Here is a 19831-nt window from a genome sequence, read left to right on the forward strand (position 1 = left end):
TTACACTGTCTACTGATGGTTTCGGTGGTAGGTCGTCTTCGCTGGTGCTTCCTTTTAAATGCTATCATCCCTCGCACTGGCTGCCAATCAGGGCTTTTGATGTGTCAACACACAAACTCCCATGGCACAACTGGATTGGCATCACGGCACACCATTTGAGAACCACTGCTATAGTTCGTATATAAAGGGCCCTAAATCTAAAAACTTGTTGGCATGGATTTGAGCAGAGCACATGTAAAATTACGCAGTATGCACACAACAAGGGAACTCATGTCCATTTGTTTATAAAAAATGTGTAGTGTTATTTCTGAGCAGCGCTGAAATGATTAGTTGATTGAAAGGAAATTACAGTAATTAACAGAAGTGTTCATAATCAGTTAATCATTTAAGTAGTTTATCAAGCAAATTGCCAAATATTCTCTGGATCCAGCTTCTCTAATGTGAGGATTTGCTGCCTTTTGCTGTTTTATTCATTGTAAATTGAATATATTTGGTAGCACAAATGAGCAACTTGGAGTTCAGGGAACTTGTCATAGGCGGTTTTCTTTTATATTTATTTATTCTGTTGAGTAAACAATGTATCTTTAAGAAAATAAAAAATAAAACAAATCCTATGTGACATAATCATTAGTTGAGTATTTGTCGGTCTGTGACTCACAAGGCAAAGTCATATTTTAGTTTGTCTAAAGTGCTGTAATGCTGATTTTAACCACGTCTGGCAGTGCCCACGGTCTGATGGTACTTGCTGTGGTGTCTCCTCAGTACGCTGCACAGCCGTATGGCGGGCGAGCATGCCCAGCTGAAGGACGAGCTGGAGGCGATGAGACAGGACAACATCCAGCTGGTCAGGGAGCACAACCACGTGAAGCAGGCCTGCGAGGAGCTGAGGAGGCTGCATGACGATGACCAGAGAGAGGTGGCTGAGATGAGGATGCTGCACCAGCAGGTACCTGTGTAACTGGCAGCCTCATCCACATTCACGCTTATACAGCTGCAGATGAGAGTACATAAACCAGAGCACACACACGTCTTCACACACTCATTTCCATCCCCACTGCCCTTGAGATTCAATCATTTGGATCTTGACATTTGAGACAAAAATCAATGTATTTCTCTCTCAGTGACCATCACGTCCAAGACGGCAACATCATTCTGAGAAATGGGGTCAGACAGGCTCGTCCCCACATGTCTCCCATCGATCAAAACATTCTTTCAAATTAGACAAATGACTCAACCTGCGTCTTTTCCTATTTCACCGTCGGACATTTTGTCTGACTACAGTCAGAAGGTCACATCATTAAATGTCTGCAGTGCCTTACATAACCATGGGGAATGTCTTACATGGCTCTGTGATAGCAAGCATACATGCCTCATTGTCCTCATCAGGTACACTACTGTTCAGCGTCAGTCAAATTAGGAATCAAATTAGCTCAGTGATGTCAGTTCAAAGTCGACTTTTATTGTGTAGTCGTTAGATGCCAGTGACCTACTGCACACTGTTGACCTACTGCACACGGTACTTTGTCTTCTGTGAAATGTTTCCTTTGTCTTGTAAGCTGGAGTAATTTACTGGAAAAAGAGAAACCGCATTTTGGAAGTGTGTTTAAGTGTGTATGTGTAAGAGTTAAGTTAGCGGTAGGCCTCCCTAACTGGTCTGGTCCAAATGATTCGCTGTTGCATTTAAGATGGAGACAAAAACAAGAAGTGTAGACATGATATATGATGGACTGACAGGCATCTCATTCATTGAGCAGTTTTGGTGACTCTCATGTAAATGTAGGTTATTCTAAGTATCACTCAAGACCAAAGGATTAGCTCTGGGTCTGAAAAGGGAAGCCAGTGCAGGAGTGAATTAAAGCTGCGTTCAGACCTAGAGTTGTCTTTCTTTGGTCTGAATCAGGGACTAATATTGTTACAGAGTTGCATAATTGCCTAGAATTGGTTCGTGTTGTCAAAGCAGCATTTACAAGCGGACCAGATAAAATGCCTTGTGTGAGAAAGCTGCTCTTGATTGGTCAGAATTTCCATGTGGGAAAAATCCAGGAAGTACAAACATTTGTGAAACTTAACAAGGAAACTTTTCTCTTACTTTTATTTGTTTTAATCCAGAGCAACAAGAAATAGAGTTGCAGGCAGTCTAACTTTCCTTTTCTGAACAAAAGCACCAGGGAAGCACTGCCATTTCTGTAGGAGTGTCTATTAAACTAAAGCTCTAAGATATACAGAATCTGGAGTGAAGTCTCTTCCTGTCCTGCTACCTCAGCACACAGTTGAGGGCCTAAGGCTTTAGTTGATTACTTAAGAGATTAAGTTACTTCCCTGTGCCAAGACACTGTTAACCTATATTTAAAACTTCATTGTTTACATTGAAGCTAAACTGAATCGTACAATTAAATAAGGCAGTCATGAATGGCCAAACCTCAACCTTTTATAATTATGCTGAAATACATCTCTCATGTCCTGATTTAAATGCACCACAAATGGATGACACAAGCCGTCCCACTGTTCTTCTCTAATTCAGTAATGATGTCATTTCCAGGTGATGAGAGAGGGGTCGCCTGACGTCCTCAACAAGCTTTATGATGCTGCTGTGGACAAGTTGGAGGCCATGAAGATCGAGTACGAGGCTCTGCGGAAGCGCTATAACGAGAAGACGGCCGGTCGCAACGCAGACCTTAGTCGCCTGGACCAGGCTGAGGAGGAGAACCGCCGGCTGCAGAAACAGCTGGACATGCTGCTGAAGCAGAGAGACGCCGCCATCCACTATCAGCAGCAGTACTCCTCGTCTATAAGAAGGTAAAGCCAGAAATATTACACACACCAAACTGGCAGCAGGAGAAGCTGCACACACACACAGAAGCAGCAGCTGTAAAAAGTGTAATGATTAACAGCAGTGGCAGAAAACTTTGCTTCAAACTCTGTTCTTGAGCGTAGTGCCAATGTCAAATCTGCATGAGTTTTTTTTAAGGCAAGTCAGAAAACATTCATCTGCAGAACGTGCAGTTAAACCCAGCACATTCCCTATGTGGTACAGGTTTGACAACACGCAGCAGGAACTGTCCAAGGCCGCAGCTCAGAACAAGGAGCTGCAGCGAGAGATGGAGCGGCTCCAGTCAGAGGCGACGCGGCTGAAGACCCAGCAGCTCAAGGCGGCGAAAGAAGGCGAGAAATACAAGGAGGAGCGAGACTCGGTGATCAACGAGTACCGCCTGATCATGAGCGAGCGGGACCAGGTGATCAAAGAGGTGGACCGGCTTCAGACCGGGCTGGAGATGGCAGAGGCCAAGCTGAAGAACACTTCCTCAGAGAGACGGGTGGCTAGTGAGGAGCTGGAGGCTCTCCGACAGGTAACAGCTCAATCAAGGGCTCATTAGCCCCATACTAAGAATTAAATCAGGTTAATTGTTTTACATTAAAAGGTGGGAAACACTTAGTCCTGTTTAGGTCATGGACTTGTTGAATCATATCTGTAAAACACATTAATTTAATGATGATCGCTTCAGATTTATAAAGGTTTTCATGCTGTGTGTGGGAAATAATATAAGCAGCCTTGACTTACTGCGTCACGTGTGTGTCGGCTGTAGTTAAACTGGTTATAGCTGCAGTCGTCATTAATTTTGGCAACACCCAGAGCTTATTTAGGCTGGCCAAAAAGCATGTGTCATTACTGGTTCAGCATGAGTCATTCAGCCAATAAACAAAAATCATAACAGTCAACGCAGATTGATGTTTACTTAAATAAGAAACAAATCCTCACTGCTTCTAAAACAAACTTCCTACCAGGTGAAAAACTGTCCGATGGGGAATATTCCAGTGTCACATCTGCACAAGAAACAGGCCAAAAAAAGTACAGATAAGAAGGAAAAAACGTCACAAAATAGAGGTCTTCATGGGTCCAAATTGACGGAAACGTACCCTTATGGACACAGGGATTAGTTCTGAGATCAGATTGTACCCTGTAATTTCTAAAAATATATTTACGTCACCCATTTTTGCATTTTGAGAGGAGATACTGGAGACCTGGGTCGCAGGTTTGGGTCTACAGTCTGGGTAGAGGAAGACCTCTGATACAAATAAAACCATTAAAGACAGCAAAATGACACAGGAAATTCAGAAACGTTTGAGTGTTTGCTCACATTTGATCTCAGTCATCCACTGATGACATGTTTTTGTGCGATATGAAGGAGCTGGCCTCAGCACTGGTGGACAGGGACCGGGCCATCTGTGAAAAGAACGAGCTGCTGGAGAAATACTGCCACGAGGTGAAGGACAAGGCCGAGGCCCAGAAAGAGCTGAGCCAGGCCTGCAAGGACATTGAGACGGTGCGCGAGGAGAGGGACGTGGCCCGCAAGGAGAGGACAGAGGCCATCATCCAGAGGGACCAGCTGCTGCGAGAGTATTACCAGGCCAGACAGGTAGCCAGACAGACGGGAGATTTATCATTACAAATGGAGGGATTGATTTATTCCCCTGACAATAATCCCTTCATCCCATCTCGTATAGTCGTAGTAAACGTTTTCTATCAGCAGCTGGCGGATTTCCACACATTGATTTTGTTGATAAAGTGTGTATGACCCATCACACTTAGTTTCATCGTGATTGTCAGATTAATTGCAGTGAAAGTCCTGAGACTCCTGCATTAGGAAATTACCAGCAATTATAGTGAAAAGGCTCCCTGACTTTGAAGTGCACAAGAGAAGTGCACTGCATCAGAGATGGATAATTAAGCCCAACAACAGTACAGTAAAGTCTAATGGAATTAATTTAGCTATGGACATAATTAATGCTTTCACTACATCAGGCAGTCTCCGTGCTGTAGAGTTATTTAGAGCAAGAGAGACTCATTTACTGCAGACACACCAGCAGACGTACACTTATTATACTCTGTCTGACCCACTTCAAACCACACCACCTAATCCAATCTGAGGCTGTTAGGCCTCAAACTAACTTCATCGGTTGCTTTTTAATTTGCACCAGAACACAACATTTTACTCTGCTAAGTTACTGTGGACAACTATTGCAGGGTTAAAAGAAGAATTACATCCTCCTTCTCATAAAGTAATCCACCAGGAATATGTTTGCATGTATTTGACTGGCAAATGTGATGTGAGACGATGTGACCAGGGAGAGTTTGTGAATTTGAGGCTAGAAATCAAGGTCTTGAATGTTTCTTAAAATAGTCAATACTTGACATGGGTCATTGAAAGTTCTTGGATTTGTGTTTTTTTTGTGCAAGAATAGGAATTCTGTCTTGTTTTGCTGGGCTGTGTTTGAGAAGGAAGGAGACCACATAGTCTGGCACCACTGTAATAAACTTTTTCGACAGTCATGGGCTGGCTTGGCTTGGCTTGGTTTGGTTTGGTTTGGGCCATCAGCCCAGCTCAGCAGGGATTTGCATTTCCATTACAACAGAGCTACCTTCTTGAACTGATGATGGCTTGTCTTGAGTGATGACGTTTAAAAGCTGAGTGCTGATCCACGGCTGAAATCCCCATTTTTGTTGCATGTGTGTTTCCAAAGCAGAGTAGGTAAAGGAAGTTTACCTGTTGGAGGTGAGCTGTCTGCTCTTCACCAACATCTCACTGCAGCTGTTTCTGTTTTTGCTCTTCCTCCCTGCCGTATTAGACTTTCCTTTATTGGAGAAAAGCCGCTAACAAAGTCCTGCTAATTCAGTAATAACACATTTAATTTCTTTTAGATTCTTCACAATAAAAGTCCCATGTTACTGTATTATGTATAAACTTTTATTGTGAAGCAGCAAAATAAGGAAATGTTGAGTTTTCGAGCAGCAACTTCACAACTTCTAATATGGCTGATAGCGAACATGAAAAGGTAAAATAAAGCAGATATCAGGGGGGAGGGGTTTTGGTGTCGTCGGGGGTTGGATGCAGTCTGCAAGATGTCACCGCCTCCTGATGACAGCTCATATATGTGTAATCTAAACTACGTCCTACATATGAAACGTAGATGTAAACTAGCCGTGGTTTGCAGATTTGCCCATTGCTGTTTTATTCTTAAATGGGCTGCCTTTAAAGCGCCAAGCCTGGTCGTTCCTGGTTTCTCTTAAAAATTCTGTGTTGTAGTCATTAACCTTGATGCCTGTCTGTAACTGTGCTGTGTTGGGTGCTCGAATTTGAGAGAATTGGCCTGGAAAGTCCTTGAAAAGTACTTTGAATTTGATGTTCAAGAAGATGTGTTAGACTGTGTTGCAGCAAACGTTAAGCCAGGTTCAAATTTTTTCAAGACAACTATTGTTTTTTTTGTGCTGGAGCCTGTTCATCAGACCCCTGCTGAGCCAGTGCTGTGGTTTCAGTGAAATTAATGAGGATGCTGCTTTTTTATACAGTGCTAAAGTCAGGATGAGCATGGCCTTAAATGTCACAGAAATGTGTTGGAGCAAAAAGCAGGGTTCACTATGAAGTTCCCCAAAGTGTAATGTGATTAAATCAAGCAAAGTCTTGTGTCTCCCACACAAAGCACCTCGCTGCTCACATTTGTACAGCCCCACACTGACCTCCTTCACCTTACATGTTCTCCAACTCCCCCAGAAACAAGATTCTGCCACTCTGGACATGGAGCGAGCTAATAAGGAGATCGATATGCTGAGGAAGCAGTACGAGGCCATCTCTCAGGAGCTGAAGGAGGCCGTGCAAGAGGCCGAGGTGGCAAAGTGTCGACGAGACTGGGCCTTCCAGGAGAGGGACAAGATAGTGGCAGAGAGGGAGAGCATACGGTAAGGAGCAGCTTCAAAAGCTGTCTGCCTGTGAGGTGGAAACATGTCGTGTTTATGTTGCATGTTAGCGAAGAAAGACGCGGATGGAAATAGATTTGTTTACATTTTGTGTGATCCTGATTTTGTGTGAAAACGTGTGCGTCTGTCAGCACGCTGTGTGACAACCTGAGGCGAGAGAGGGACAGAGCTGTGAGTGATCTGGCAGATGCTCTGAGGAATCTAGATGACACGAGGAAGCAGAAGAACGACGCTGCGCGGGAACTCAAAGAACTAAAGTGAGTCATACCTCCACTTATTTTTGTGTACATAAAAAAATGTTTACATGCCAGGCTGTTATTATTTTCTGCTCTATTTTTAAGTTGAAACCTTGAATGTTAATCACTAAGTTCCTCTGTGTATCAGAGTCTGTGCTCCTCTTCCAGAGTGATTTAATACCAGATCTTTTGTGCCACCCAGTGGAGGAAGGATGTCACTGACTTCTAAAGGTGTCTGTACTTAATCTGCTCATGTTCTGTGTCCTGCAGAGAAAAGATGGAGGACCAGTTGGAAAAGGAAGCGAGGTTTCGTCAGCTGATGGCTCACAGTTCACACGACTCAGCCATCGACACGGACTCAATGGAGTGGGAGACGGAAGTTGTAGAATTTGAGAAGCACAGAGTAAAAACCACTTTCTCTTACTCTCTATAATCAGTAAATTAACTTCTGCTGAACCAAATTTTGATGCACTCAAACTTCACATTAATTATGTTTTGTCTTATTCAGGATATGGATTTGAAAGCACTTGGGTTTGATATCGCTGAAGGGGTAAATGATCCTTATTTACCAGGAGATTGTGGCATATTTGTCAGTAAGGTGGACAAAGGAAGTATTGCTGAAGGAAGATTAAGGTAATTGTCTCACTGCTCTATTTACCACCTCAGTAATTAAAACAAATTTTATGTGCGTGCATGTTCACTTAAGAAAATACAGTGTGTTTACCTTGGGGGAAAAAAGTTTTCTGATTTTAGATCGAGAATTATCAGATCAAAGCAAGTCTGTGTCCTTATTTTCCTTTTGGAGTATTTGATTACTTGAACTGTCTCTCTTGTTCTCTCTCTGCAGGGTAAACGATTGGTTGTTGAAAATTAATGATGTGGACCTGACCAATAAGGACAGGAAGCAGGTGATCAAAGCGGTGCTGAGCGGCGAGGGAGTGATCAATATGGTGGTTCGTAGAAGGAAGTCACTGGGAGGACGGATCATCACCCCGATCCAGATAAACCTGGCAGGACACAAAGGTCAGCTTCAAGCTCTTTTTTTTTTTTTTGAAATAAACTTAAATATTAAAATGCTGCTGATAACAGGTAACTAATGATGTTCCCGTACACAGAATACAGTAGTTATTGCTGTTATTTAGTGCAATATATGTCATGATTTAAGCTTTTTTATGTATTTTAAAAGATGGACAGTTAACACATGTAGTAATATTTCTGACTGTTTTTTGTTTCACCTCTCAGACAGCGGCATAGGTCTGGAAAGTGGAGTATTTGTTGCCACTGTGGCTCCAGGCAGTCCAGCTGCCAGAGACTGCGCTCTTACTGTTGGGGATAGACTGTTAGCTGTGAGTATGCTGCCTGAAAAATGTATAAGTTACTTGACAAGAGATGAAGTCCATTTGATGCCATGAGACATCTACTGGGGAGATGTTGGCCTCTGGTGCCCTCTGCTGTCTACAGGCATGTTGTGTTTGATGAAGGAACACACCTTGCACTATATTTGCTTTGGCAACCCTAATGACATATGTTATATGTTATATTATCTTCAAAGGCGAGCTGTGATAGCTGGAATTTTTCTGACTGTGTGTTTTTGTCCACCACAGATCAATGGCATTGCACTTGATAACAAGTCGCTCTCTGAATGTGAATCTCTGCTGAGGAACTGCCGTGATTCTCTCAGCATCTCCCTCATGAAGGTGAAGTCCTCAGACCTATCTACACAACAGCCTTCATTTCTTGTCACTTCAAAAAATAAGTAATATAAAATAAGTATTTATTTACCTCCCTCCCTCAACAGTTCCTCCCACAGAGCTGTTCTGGCCAGAGTTTATTTGAAGGTTTGAGGGACTCAGACAAGATGTCTCGGCTGCAGTCGTGTGAGATCCACGCCAGGAGCTGCAGGAACTCCAAGCACAACTGCTCCAAGCACAACTGCTCCACACAAACAGACACTTGCAGCTGTGAACTGAGTGGCCGAGGGGACGAAACGTGTAAGGACACCGGTGACTCTCTGGACAGCAGCAGCAGCAGTTCTCACTGCCACAACAAGCCTTTTCCCAACAGCTCCCTGCACTCCCGCTCCCTCTCCACCTCCCACAGCCCCTCAGAGCCCCACCCTGACTTCTGCTATAGGAGGCCAGAGCTCCACCATCGCCCCTACACCTTCACCCCCGTACTCTCCGACTGCAGCTCACCTCAGACCGCTGTGGACCGAGTGCAGAGCTCAGCAGCAAAACCTGCTGGAGGCACATGGCCTAAAGTCATAGCAGGAGCGTCTCTCCCTGAGTGTGCTCAGCTCTCCATCTACAAAAAAGTCAAACAGAGGAAGTCCATCTTTGACGTGAACGCTTTCAGGAGACCAGAGGTGCCCCCGAAACTGGACTACATGTCTCTTTCTCAGGTGCCCAAGCACTCGCCGCAGAGCTCAATGTCTGAATCCGGTCAGACCCCTCCCACCCCGCCAGCCAGGAGCGACTCGTTCAGGTTCAAACATCGCCAGCAGAACAGCTCGGCGTCGGACTCCACCATCACCACGGGCACTCCCCCGGCCTCCCCGGCCCAAGCCACAAGCCCACAGGACACGGGAGAGGCAGGGAACCTGCTCTATTACAGCGATGTAGGAGAGGCGAAGAGCAGCTCCAAGAAACCTGCTGAGGAGGGGAGTCGACACAGGGCAGAGGAGCGGCAGAAGAGGAGGTACCGGCCAAAATCAGCTCCAGCACTGCGGCGAAATGTTACTCCGTTACATATCCCGGTTCCAATGCAGGTAACTGAGATACTGTTCTCATCTGATCTGGCGTTTTTGTTGGTGTGTGTTAGTCAAATTGATTAACAATCGTTAGTGGCAGCCGAGTGTTATCAGCTGTTTGATTCCTTCTTGCAGGTACAAAGTTTCTCTAATGACGAGCACTCCCCAGAGCCAATGGACTTGTTACGCTTCTCTCCCATGAGGACCAATCGGTACAGCATGCCCTTTGCACCCCCCAGCTACAGCAGCATCCCGACACGTGAGTCATCTGAACAGTGTCACCTGTTCTGTGTTGCTTTCACATCCAAAAGTGTTCCGCTGAGTCGGTTGTCTGACAGCATCTGAGTCTCTGTACTTCACATTTATATATTTGTACATTTTGTTATTGTCACTAGCATTAAGACTTAGGCCTAGTTCACATGTACAAAAGTATTTCTGAAAAAGTGTTTTTCTCCCTTTCATACTTCCTGTACGTAAATCCTGTCCACACAAGCACTGTTACAACAAAATCTCTCTCCATATGAAACTGCAGAAACGCAATTGAAGCGCTTTCAGGAGCATGCCAACCAACAGCCTGTGATTTAACCCTAATCCTAAAACCATTCAAAGAAAAAGAAGATGATGTTGGCCAATCAGAAGCCTGAAAAGAAGCCATTACCAGAAGGTTACCTGGAGCAGTGACCTCTGCACCTCACACCGATGCCTCTGTTCCTCCGTGTAGTGGAAGAGTAAAGGCCTTTGCACACTGAGTTATTTTTTTCCATCTGAAATTGTCGCATGTCTAAAAATTAATATGACCTCACGTGTCAGTCACGTTTGCACACTGAGTCTGAAACTTGAACAGGTTAGATTTTCTGCGTTTTTGCATCATTCAGAGCCTTTAGAGAGGTTTGACCAACAATGAGTGAAGAAAATGTGGTGACGGGACACAGCTGCAACAGGACAGAGGAACAGGGCGCACAAAATCATTTCATAACTGCGAATAGCTCACATTCAACAAGTCAGATAGTAACATTCAGGTGGATGATGATGAAGAGGAGGAGGATGTGGACCACACATAGAATGTGGAGACAGAGAGGGAGGACTGCTGCGCCCCTTCATGCAGCTGCGGTGTCAAATGAAAGACACGGGAAGTAAGTGATGACAGCCAGATTGGTAACTCCAGTGGAGAGAGGCAAAGGAGGAAATATGTCTTGTCATTTTGTCACGTATTGTGAATTTTCACAAAGAATAGAACAATGAAACGCATCGGAATCAGTGTGCAAGGTTTCCCTATGTAACGGAGGGATTTAAAAAAATGCATCCAAAAAAACGGAATCAGCGTGTAAAGGCCCAAACTTTACATTTATGAGTAAACATGTAAAAAGTCCTGCTAGCAATGTGGTCACATCTGCCATTTCAAAAAATGTCAACTCATTTAAGACACCTCTCAAAGGAGTAACTGTAAACTCTGACATAGCAAACCAAAAACCCAGTTTTTCCAGTCTACAGGTCAACACATTAGACAGTGAGTTTTACAAAATGTTTCTTTTCAGTGACCTAAAACACAGTTCACATGCGGATGAAAGGTTAAAACAGAGAAAAGCTACACTTTCAAATATGCCTGTGTATGTGTGGACTAGGCCTTCATGTATGATCGCAAAGAAATTTTCCCCGCACTCATCCCCGAAAAAGGCTCTACTTGATCAAAACTGAACTGAGGTGAACTCTGACATAAGCCGGCTGGAGATTGCGACAAAACAGGAAACAGATGCTTAAATTTATCCATCATTGGTGCTTCTTTAAAAACATACAAGAGATGGGGTGACTGTTCGTAGGACAGAAATACAAACTGACTGTACCTTCGCTTCTCATCATCATGTCTGTGTTGAGTCTGATGTAACCTGTGATCTTACCCTGTGTGTTCCCTCAGACCCAGCACAGCGAGGTTTAGCCCCGTGTCCTGCTGTGACCGCTGTTATGAGGAACCCCGTGTACACCGCGTGGAGCCACGAGATCCAGTCCAACAACTGTCCTCCAGCTCCCAGCTCAGGCGTCCACCCACATTCACACACAAGGTGTTTACATCTGACTGTGTTTGCATTTACAAGACTCATACATTTTTCTTTGTTCACACTAATAAGCTTTTTTCACATCCGACATTTTGACTTGTTATAACAGGAAAAGCACAGGTGTTACTACTAACATTGTCACGTGTCACAATATCGACTGTTCTCTGTTTAATATCACTGTAAAATGAATATCTAAGGGTCTTTAATTGCAACCCTAGTGTAGTTTTTTCATATTCAACATTGATTTGATAAGTCCGGTGATGGTGCATTTTATCGTACAAAGCAACGGTTACCCTGCCCCAGATCTCATGAACAGATGGCATGTAGCAAATTACATCTTGCTCTGGGTTGATGATTGACCGCCGCGGGACTTACCGAGGCCTTTTTTCTCCACTTTTAGCCCTCAGCATCAAGGTCGGCTCAGCTTGGACCTCAGCCACAAGCGCGCCGGGGACGTGACTGAGACGAGCTGCAGCCAACCACCGCACAGCACCAACTCCCTGCCCTCCAGCGCAAGACTGGGTACGTTTGCAGTCCTAGATTAGGACAAATCATAACTTTGATAATATGTCCTGTGACTCCTAGTCTTGTGTTTAAAGGGTCAGTTCACCCAAATTACTAAACATATTTTTCCTCCTGCTTCGAGCTATGCAGATAGTTGGATGGTGCAGATAAAACTGTTTTATTAGAGATTATTTCTTTTTTAGAACATAGTGAGAAACCAGGACAGTCGGTACAGAAAGGTGTGTTGCTGTAGCAATGTTTAAATATAACTTTTCAACACTGAGAACTACCTCTGCTGTACTTCTATTGAAGTGGGATGGCAGCAGAAATCTCAGAGATTCCCACTGTGTATAGTGCATTAAACACACGGCACTTTAGCACTCAGCACTTTTTCTTGCACTTTAGACGTCTCTGTATGTTTCTGTGTTGTGATTGTTAAATATAGTCCATGTCTGTTTTATGTGATAGAACTGTCATTGTGATGATGTTTTTATCTTGTCCTGCGAAGCAATGAAATGTAGCACTGTGCCCAAGATGAATTTCCCTTAGGGGACAATAAAGTTTACCTTACCTTATCTTAGATGCAAGTTGACTTACCTTAAATTTGAACTTGATTTTACACATTAAAGTCTCTTTATATGTCTTGGGGAGTACACCTAGTAAGTAAGTAAGTAAGTCAACTTTATTTATATAGCACCTTTCACAGGTAAAAACCACAAAGTGCTTCACAAAAGTTGGAACAATAACAAAGAAAACACAACACAAAGTATAAACATAAATGCAAAGATGCATAGATATGAGAAGGAAAAAAACACAATTAACCAAATGCCAGTTTAAATAAAAGAGTCTTTAAATGTGTTTTAAAAGTATCAACAGAGTTTAAACAGCGTAGTGAGAAAGGCAAAGCAGTCCACAGTCTGGGAGCTACTGCTTGAAATGATCTGTCACCTCTGGTCCTAAAGCTTGTGTGAGGAACAACTAGCAGCCGTTGGTCACATGACCTCAGACTGCGGGTGGGAGTGTACGGCTGTATAAAATCAGACAGGTAAGAAGGTATGTAAAGCTCCTGAGGGCAATCTGAAATCTGATAAATTGCTTTAAGTGAGGCGATTTCAAGGGTAACTTCAGTATTTTTCAACCTTGACCCAATAGAGAAGGGGAACAGCAATTTTTCAAACTAGTCCAGTGTTGACCGAGCCCTCTGGCAAAACAGGCTGCACTGGAACAACTCGGGCCATTTGGCGTGGTTGATTTACATTCAATAAAAGTGCTTGTTTTTGCCACTGACAGACTCAAATTATTATTCTGTGTGTTGGACAACAATATGGAAAGGGCCCTATAGAGACAGACCTTTTTATTAAAGAGTAAGATTCCTTTTCGTTTACCCAGGAACAGCCCTGAAATTGCCATCACCAAACCCACCAAACGTCATTTAAATTAACAGTAACTTCTCTGTACAGAGCCAACATATTTTCCTGTCTGAGTGAATTGAGGGTTTATTTCAATCAAACCAGAGTTGGTGATTGTTGGAACAGTAGAAAGATGAAACAAGACGGCTTTTGTGAATCTTATTTTGTCACGAGCAACTTCGAATGTGTTTTTGCAATGATAAAATTACCGTTTATTTAAATGGAGTCCGGTGTTTTGGCAATCGCAAATTTGGGGCTGTTTCTGGTTAGCCAAAAAGGCTCTTTCTCTTTCATAAAAAGGTCTGTCTCAGTAGGGATCCTGTCTGTAATATTGTCAGACACTGGGAATAATGGAAATGAACGGCGCACAAATGGCCGGAATGGTTGCATAGCAGCCAGTACGCAGCTGCCGGCTGCAGCCCTTTCACTCGGTACTAGATCAGATAAAAAAGATTGTTGTTCCATAGGTCCACTTAGACACATAAACATGATGTTTAGTTGGAAAAATACCAAAGTTATTCTTGAGTGTTGAGTGGCTGAAGACTTGTTGAAAATGTAGTTTCAAAAAAGAAGTTTAAAAATGCAAAAAAACAAAACAAAATCTGGGGCTTGAAGTTAGAAAGGCGTGAGCTTACCAAATCTCTGTGGCCTCATCTTTGCTTGAGGCTTCCAGCTTGAAGCTACATTAACTGCTACCAGTATAACACACCCAAGTTGCATTGTAGGTAATGAAGAGGGCAGGTTTTGACATGGAAGTATGCATGGAATAAAAAAAGACAATATCTGATACTGATGCATCAATTCTGATCCTTAAAAAACATTCAGAATGAGTATGAACATGTTTTAGGAGGGCATTGCTATCCTCACTAACATCAGAAAACACTGACACTGTTACATTTTTATGAAATGTATCAACATCAGTGACAAAGGGCAGCAGCATTACTGTACATCACACAGGAAAGACCACATATTCAAGTGTTTAGACATCATCTAGAGAGATACTAAATTGACCACGAGATGTATCACATTCTGTCTGACTCAGCTCAGGAGCTGACAGTGACTAATTGGGCACATCATACACTATCATTGTAGTAATTCATCACAGCAGTCTATTGTAATGTCAGGAAAAACTGATTACCACCTCCACTAAGCAACATCCTATCTGCATGGCTGAACAACCACTTAGGCAAGCGAGAAAATGGTTTTTTTTTTCTTTGTAATTTTCTGTAATAAGTCTCCTCTGTTTGTGTTCTTCAGGCTCCTCCAGTACTTTGCAGTTTAGGGCAGAACGCATCAAGATCCCTCCAACTCGTTATCCGCGCTCCACCGGATCTGACAGAGGTACGGTTGAGTTTGGCAGCTACATCATCTGATAACAAGCCTTACAGCAGTAAACAGCAAGCCCGAATTCATACATCTATCCTCTGCCACTCCAGGCTCCCTCTCACATTCAGAGTGTAGCAGCCCGACGCCTCCAATGTCCCCTGTCAACCTGGAGACATCGTCTTTCACCAGCAGCCAATCTCAGAGCTCCATTTCCACCCAGCCCAGGATATCAGTCAGCCCTGCTCCAGTCGGTGACAGGCGGAAGGATGGGTAGGCCAGTCTCTCGTCCGGGTCGTTATGCTGCCATCATTCAGCAGAACACGACACGCTTTCCACCATTTGTCTGTACCTCTGTCTGCTTCATTGTGATTAAGTGCTTGTAAAGCAGTAAACAAAGCTGTGAGCCTTCATCTTCAGAACTCCGACTCTTCATATATCATTTCATTCTCATCTCTTTCCTCTCTGCTGCTGTTCATTATAATCTGAAATGTTTCCCTCCTGCTTCGGGTGATTACTCTCTGTCTTTCCTCTCTCCATCTCCTTCTCAGATTTGTCTCTTATAACACTTCCTCTGTCAGAGTCCCACTGGCAGTTAAGCCCAAGTTCCTCTCTTTACGAAGCCTGAGGTTTGTCCTGTGCTGCTTGTAGCACATACAGTATGTGCACCATCTGCAAGGCTATCAGAGCACGAATATTAAGGCCTCCTGTGTACACACCAGAGTTATTATAATTTAGCTTTTATATTTTATTGTTTTATTCATTAGTTTTCATTTTTATTTCAGTTAACTAAAATGTTTTTTCACACCTAGTTTCAGTTTTTCGTTAACTTTTAGTCAGCTATGATAACTTTAGTACACACTGCAGATATATAATGTACAGGGTTCCCACTGTCATGAAATTCCGGGAAAAGTTATGAAATTAGAAACGCTAATGTTAGCTTAACTGGGAGGCTGCTGCAGTAATGTTAGGGTGCTTTCAGACCTAGAGTTGTCTTGCTTTGGTCTGAATCAGGGACTTATTTTGTTGCGAACTTGTATAATTGCCTAGAGTTGGTTCGTGTTCTCACGGCAGCATTTACAAGTGGACCAGATCAAATGCCTTGTGTGAGAAAGCTGCTCTTGATTGGTCAGAATTTCCATGCGGGAAAAATCCAGGAAGTAAACAAAACATTGAAGAAGAGTACACTTGCAAGATAAATGTGACACTTTCTAATGTCACAATGGAGGGCCAACTACGCAGGTTGATTTTAGCGCTGCTCATCGTGGACTATATTGCTGTCATTGTTCATTTTAGTCAAACCATACAGTTTGAAAACGAGGCGCGGCTCCAACTAGAAAACAATGTTTTGATGCATTGGATGTGCTGAATGTGCATATTAAGGCAGTACAGGAGGAGGTGCACATTAATAATCCTCCAGGACTGTAACATGCTCATGTTTAACCCAAACAATGTGTCATGTGACTGCAGTTGGTTCACATCCAGGTCGGAACACGTTCTCACCACAAACGAACCGCACCAGAGTTCCTTTGTAACCGGACCGAGACCACCTCTACAAGAAGGTCTTAGTCTGGTTGTTTTGGTGCGCACCTGAGTGTGATTGCTGTGTTCACACCTGCCCAAACAAATTGCACTTAGGGGGCAAACGAACTTGAGTTTGATTGAACCGAACCAAACTGGGCAGGTGTGAAAGCAACTTTAAAATCTTACAGTATAGCAGAATTTGACTGTCAAGCTAAATCTCAGTCTGTAGATCAAACGGTTGGCTTTAAAAGAAGTTTATTTGCGGACAATACAGTCTAACAATACCTGATAATTCAATGAAAAATACATAATTGATTGAATCACTGGTATTGTGATCTGAACATCTGTACATGAAATATCTGGCTGTGTGTTGGGTCATTGATCCACTTGGATGGATGGGAGCCTGAAGGGACATGGTGGCGATCAGCTTGAATTTATGAAGGTATCTTGAAAGCTCAGGTACCGGTTAGGTCACAGAACAATTACTAGACATGTCCATAAAACAAGTGCTTCCTTATCGAGAAATAAATGCATACAAACTGGTCAAAATTATGATCCAAACGAGGATTTCTTCTTTTTTGTTCCCCAAAAAGGGGTGTGGCTTTGACGTTTTGTGAACAACCTGTATGTGCCATTTTGGTCTGTTGGCATGTGCAGTTAGTTGGCTGTGGGAATGTCTAACAAGCTTGAAAAGAAAGCAAGTGCTAGCAATTTGCTCATCCACAAATGCCTGGGACGTGCATGTGTAATAATATATGGCTGTATCGTTATATAGGCTTACCCATTTTAAATTACTTGAATAAAGTCGTGGAAATTAGATAAATATCATTGAAAATTTTTAATAATTCATTAGTAAAAATGCGTGGGAACCCTGAATGTAGCAGCAGTGGTGTTAGACTTGTTTGAATGTTTAATGGCCCTGATAAAAATTGCTAATGGATGTGAAGCCCCTTAAGTCATTATCTTTCCTTTGCTTTTATTTATTCAGACTGCTGTTGAATTTTGGATGATTGCATGACTTTGAGTTGAAATGCACTCGGCACTTCCCACGCAGCTCCCATCTTATTGTTAAGCTGAAGTTCAGCAGTGTATCCCTAAAGCTTTAAAGCAAGTCACAGTATAGAGAGCTCCTTTGCATTCAAATATCCGATTGCAGGCAACACCTTCTCCTTTGAGTTTTTAGCTGGACTTGTATTAAGTTTCAGTCAGAGCTGCATGTTGCACCCTGCCAGCAGTCTTCAAGCTTTTTACAGACCATTACACAAAATGTTTCTTTTCTTACCCCCTGAAGGCCATACTTGGAGGAGCCACGCAACGTGACAGTACAGAAAGGAGCAGAACCACTGGGGATCTCTATTGTGAGTGGAGAGAATGGGGGAGTATTTGTCTCCAAAGTGACAGCAGGGAGCATCGCACACCAAGCTCGTTTAGAGTACGGAGACCAGCTCCTCGAGGTACGGCAGCCATCACACTTGAGCCACATATCTAACTTTGGTTTGCTGTTTTCTTTTTGTCTCTAACGTTCCACTGCTCTTTCCAGTTTAATGGAATCAACCTTCGCAATGCCAACGAGCAGCAGGCCCGGCTGGTGATCGGGCAGCAGTGCGACACAGTCACCATTTTGGCTCAGTATAATCCTCACATGTTTCAGCTGGGCAACCATTCTCGATCAGGGTAAGAGGGCGACGAGGAAAGAACACAGCAGTGATTTACACAGATTGGCTTTGTGGATTTTAGGTCATCAAATGAACCATTCCTCCAAAACAAAGTCTGTCAGCACAGTGTCAGTGAGTTGTTTCAGTGTAATGTGAAAACATGAATGGAATAGAACAATTCTGCTACTATTCAAATTGTTAATCAGTGTTTTTTGTTAACAAAATCTATGACAATGTTCATAGACCTTTTATACATGACTAAGACAAGATGATGACGAGCCAGCACTGATTTCATGTGACTATATCAACATGTAATACTGTTGTTGGAAAAAGACAAGACTAAAATGTACTTTAAAAAGTAAAAACTTAACTAAAATCTCTTTATTTTTGTTGACAAAAGAGATGAGATGAATAATGTAGGAGGTGTTTTTTTGTGCAGCAGTTCCATTTTCTGTGCTACTCAACAAATCAGGACAACAGCACACAATGAGGACAGTCGGGAGGACTCAGAGTAACCCTGAGACCTCCTTAGGTAACAATGACAATGATGAGGCTCGGGAGAAAAACACGAGGTGATATTTGGGCCCATTTTCATTACAATGAGGCTGAGAGAGGAAAAAACGCTGCATGGTTTCTGATTTAGAGAACCAATGTGGCCATAAAGTAATAATTTTTGCCAGACTAGATTGACTGAAATGTTCAAAAAGACGAAAATGTCAACACTTTTTATTGACTAAAACTATACTTACATAGTTGCTTTTTTTTTTTTTACAAGATTAAAGGCTCTCTAAGTCTTCCTAAGCTACAAAAGTTTTTGTCACATACAGCCAACATCTCATGGGCACCGCATTCTTGTGTGTGTGCTTGCTTTCGCTGGTCTCGCGCTGGCTGGTTGGTGCAGCCTGGACCACAATGTTTTTGTTGCCATTTGCGGAGCCTGGGCTGCCTACAGAGACCGGACTTTTTCACAGCATATTCATAGGACATGTAGCTAGCGGATCATGAGGAGATGTTTGCTGTATGTGACAAAAACCTTTCAAGTTTAGGAAGACTTAGAGAGCCTTTAAACTATAAAGCCCAGACTTTGTCAACTAAAACTTGACTTAAAAAAAACCAGGATGAAGTTGTCTTAATATGACAAAAACTAACAAGGACATTTGACACAGGACGAAGACTAAATAAAAAAGATACCTGACAAAATTAACACTACTGTTAATACATAAACACATAATACTGTGTTCACGGCAAATGCATTTTGAGTATGCAACCATACAGACGTACCGCAGTGCCAATAGAACAAATCAAATAAGATCAAGTAGCAAATGCAGACACTAAACATACAGTAAAACTTTGCAACAACTTTAGTTTAGTTTATTAGGATCCCCATTGGCTACTGTATTGCAGCTGCTATTCTTCCTGAGGTCCACAACAACTTTACTTTTGTGACAGTGCACAAAACAACTCACATATAACACTTAACAAAATAACAGACTAGAACTTTGACTCAGACAAACAAGTGAGCTCCTGGTAATACAATAATTAAGATATATACTTTTCATGATTTCATTTGGTAAGTAACCTCCAGTTTGGGGCTTAATTTTGCTCCATAATTATGATAATAGATCAAGT

General features: G+C 42.7%; 1 protein-coding gene across 2 annotated transcripts in view; it reads left to right on the forward strand.

Annotated features, from left to right (window-relative positions):
* LOC126399579 (disks large homolog 5-like) overlaps positions 1 to 19831 on the forward strand; it is a 48581-nt gene that overhangs the window by 15752 nt on the left and 12998 nt on the right. For both annotated transcript variants that reach the window (XM_050059643.1, XM_050059644.1), the window contains exons 5-23: positions 763 to 946; positions 2540 to 2796; positions 3035 to 3347; positions 4185 to 4415; positions 6549 to 6733; positions 6883 to 7008; positions 7258 to 7390; positions 7496 to 7620; positions 7835 to 8010; positions 8230 to 8333; positions 8592 to 8684; positions 8786 to 9754; positions 9872 to 9995; positions 11649 to 11793; positions 12188 to 12309; positions 14958 to 15041; positions 15137 to 15296; positions 17839 to 18001; positions 18088 to 18221. In XM_050059643.1, the coding sequence (XP_049915600.1) occupies positions 763 to 946; positions 2540 to 2796; positions 3035 to 3347; positions 4185 to 4415; positions 6549 to 6733; positions 6883 to 7008; positions 7258 to 7390; positions 7496 to 7620; positions 7835 to 8010; positions 8230 to 8333; positions 8592 to 8684; positions 8786 to 9754; positions 9872 to 9995; positions 11649 to 11793; positions 12188 to 12309; positions 14958 to 15041; positions 15137 to 15296; positions 17839 to 18001; positions 18088 to 18221 (3828 nt within the window). The remainder of the gene's footprint in view (positions 1 to 762; positions 947 to 2539; positions 2797 to 3034; positions 3348 to 4184; positions 4416 to 6548; positions 6734 to 6882; positions 7009 to 7257; positions 7391 to 7495; positions 7621 to 7834; positions 8011 to 8229; positions 8334 to 8591; positions 8685 to 8785; positions 9755 to 9871; positions 9996 to 11648; positions 11794 to 12187; positions 12310 to 14957; positions 15042 to 15136; positions 15297 to 17838; positions 18002 to 18087; positions 18222 to 19831) is intronic.

The sequence above is a fragment of the Epinephelus moara genome, chromosome 13, assembly GCF_006386435.1.
Source record: "Epinephelus moara isolate mb chromosome 13, YSFRI_EMoa_1.0, whole genome shotgun sequence".
Taxonomy (NCBI): Eukaryota; Metazoa; Chordata; class Actinopteri; order Perciformes; family Serranidae; genus Epinephelus; species Epinephelus moara.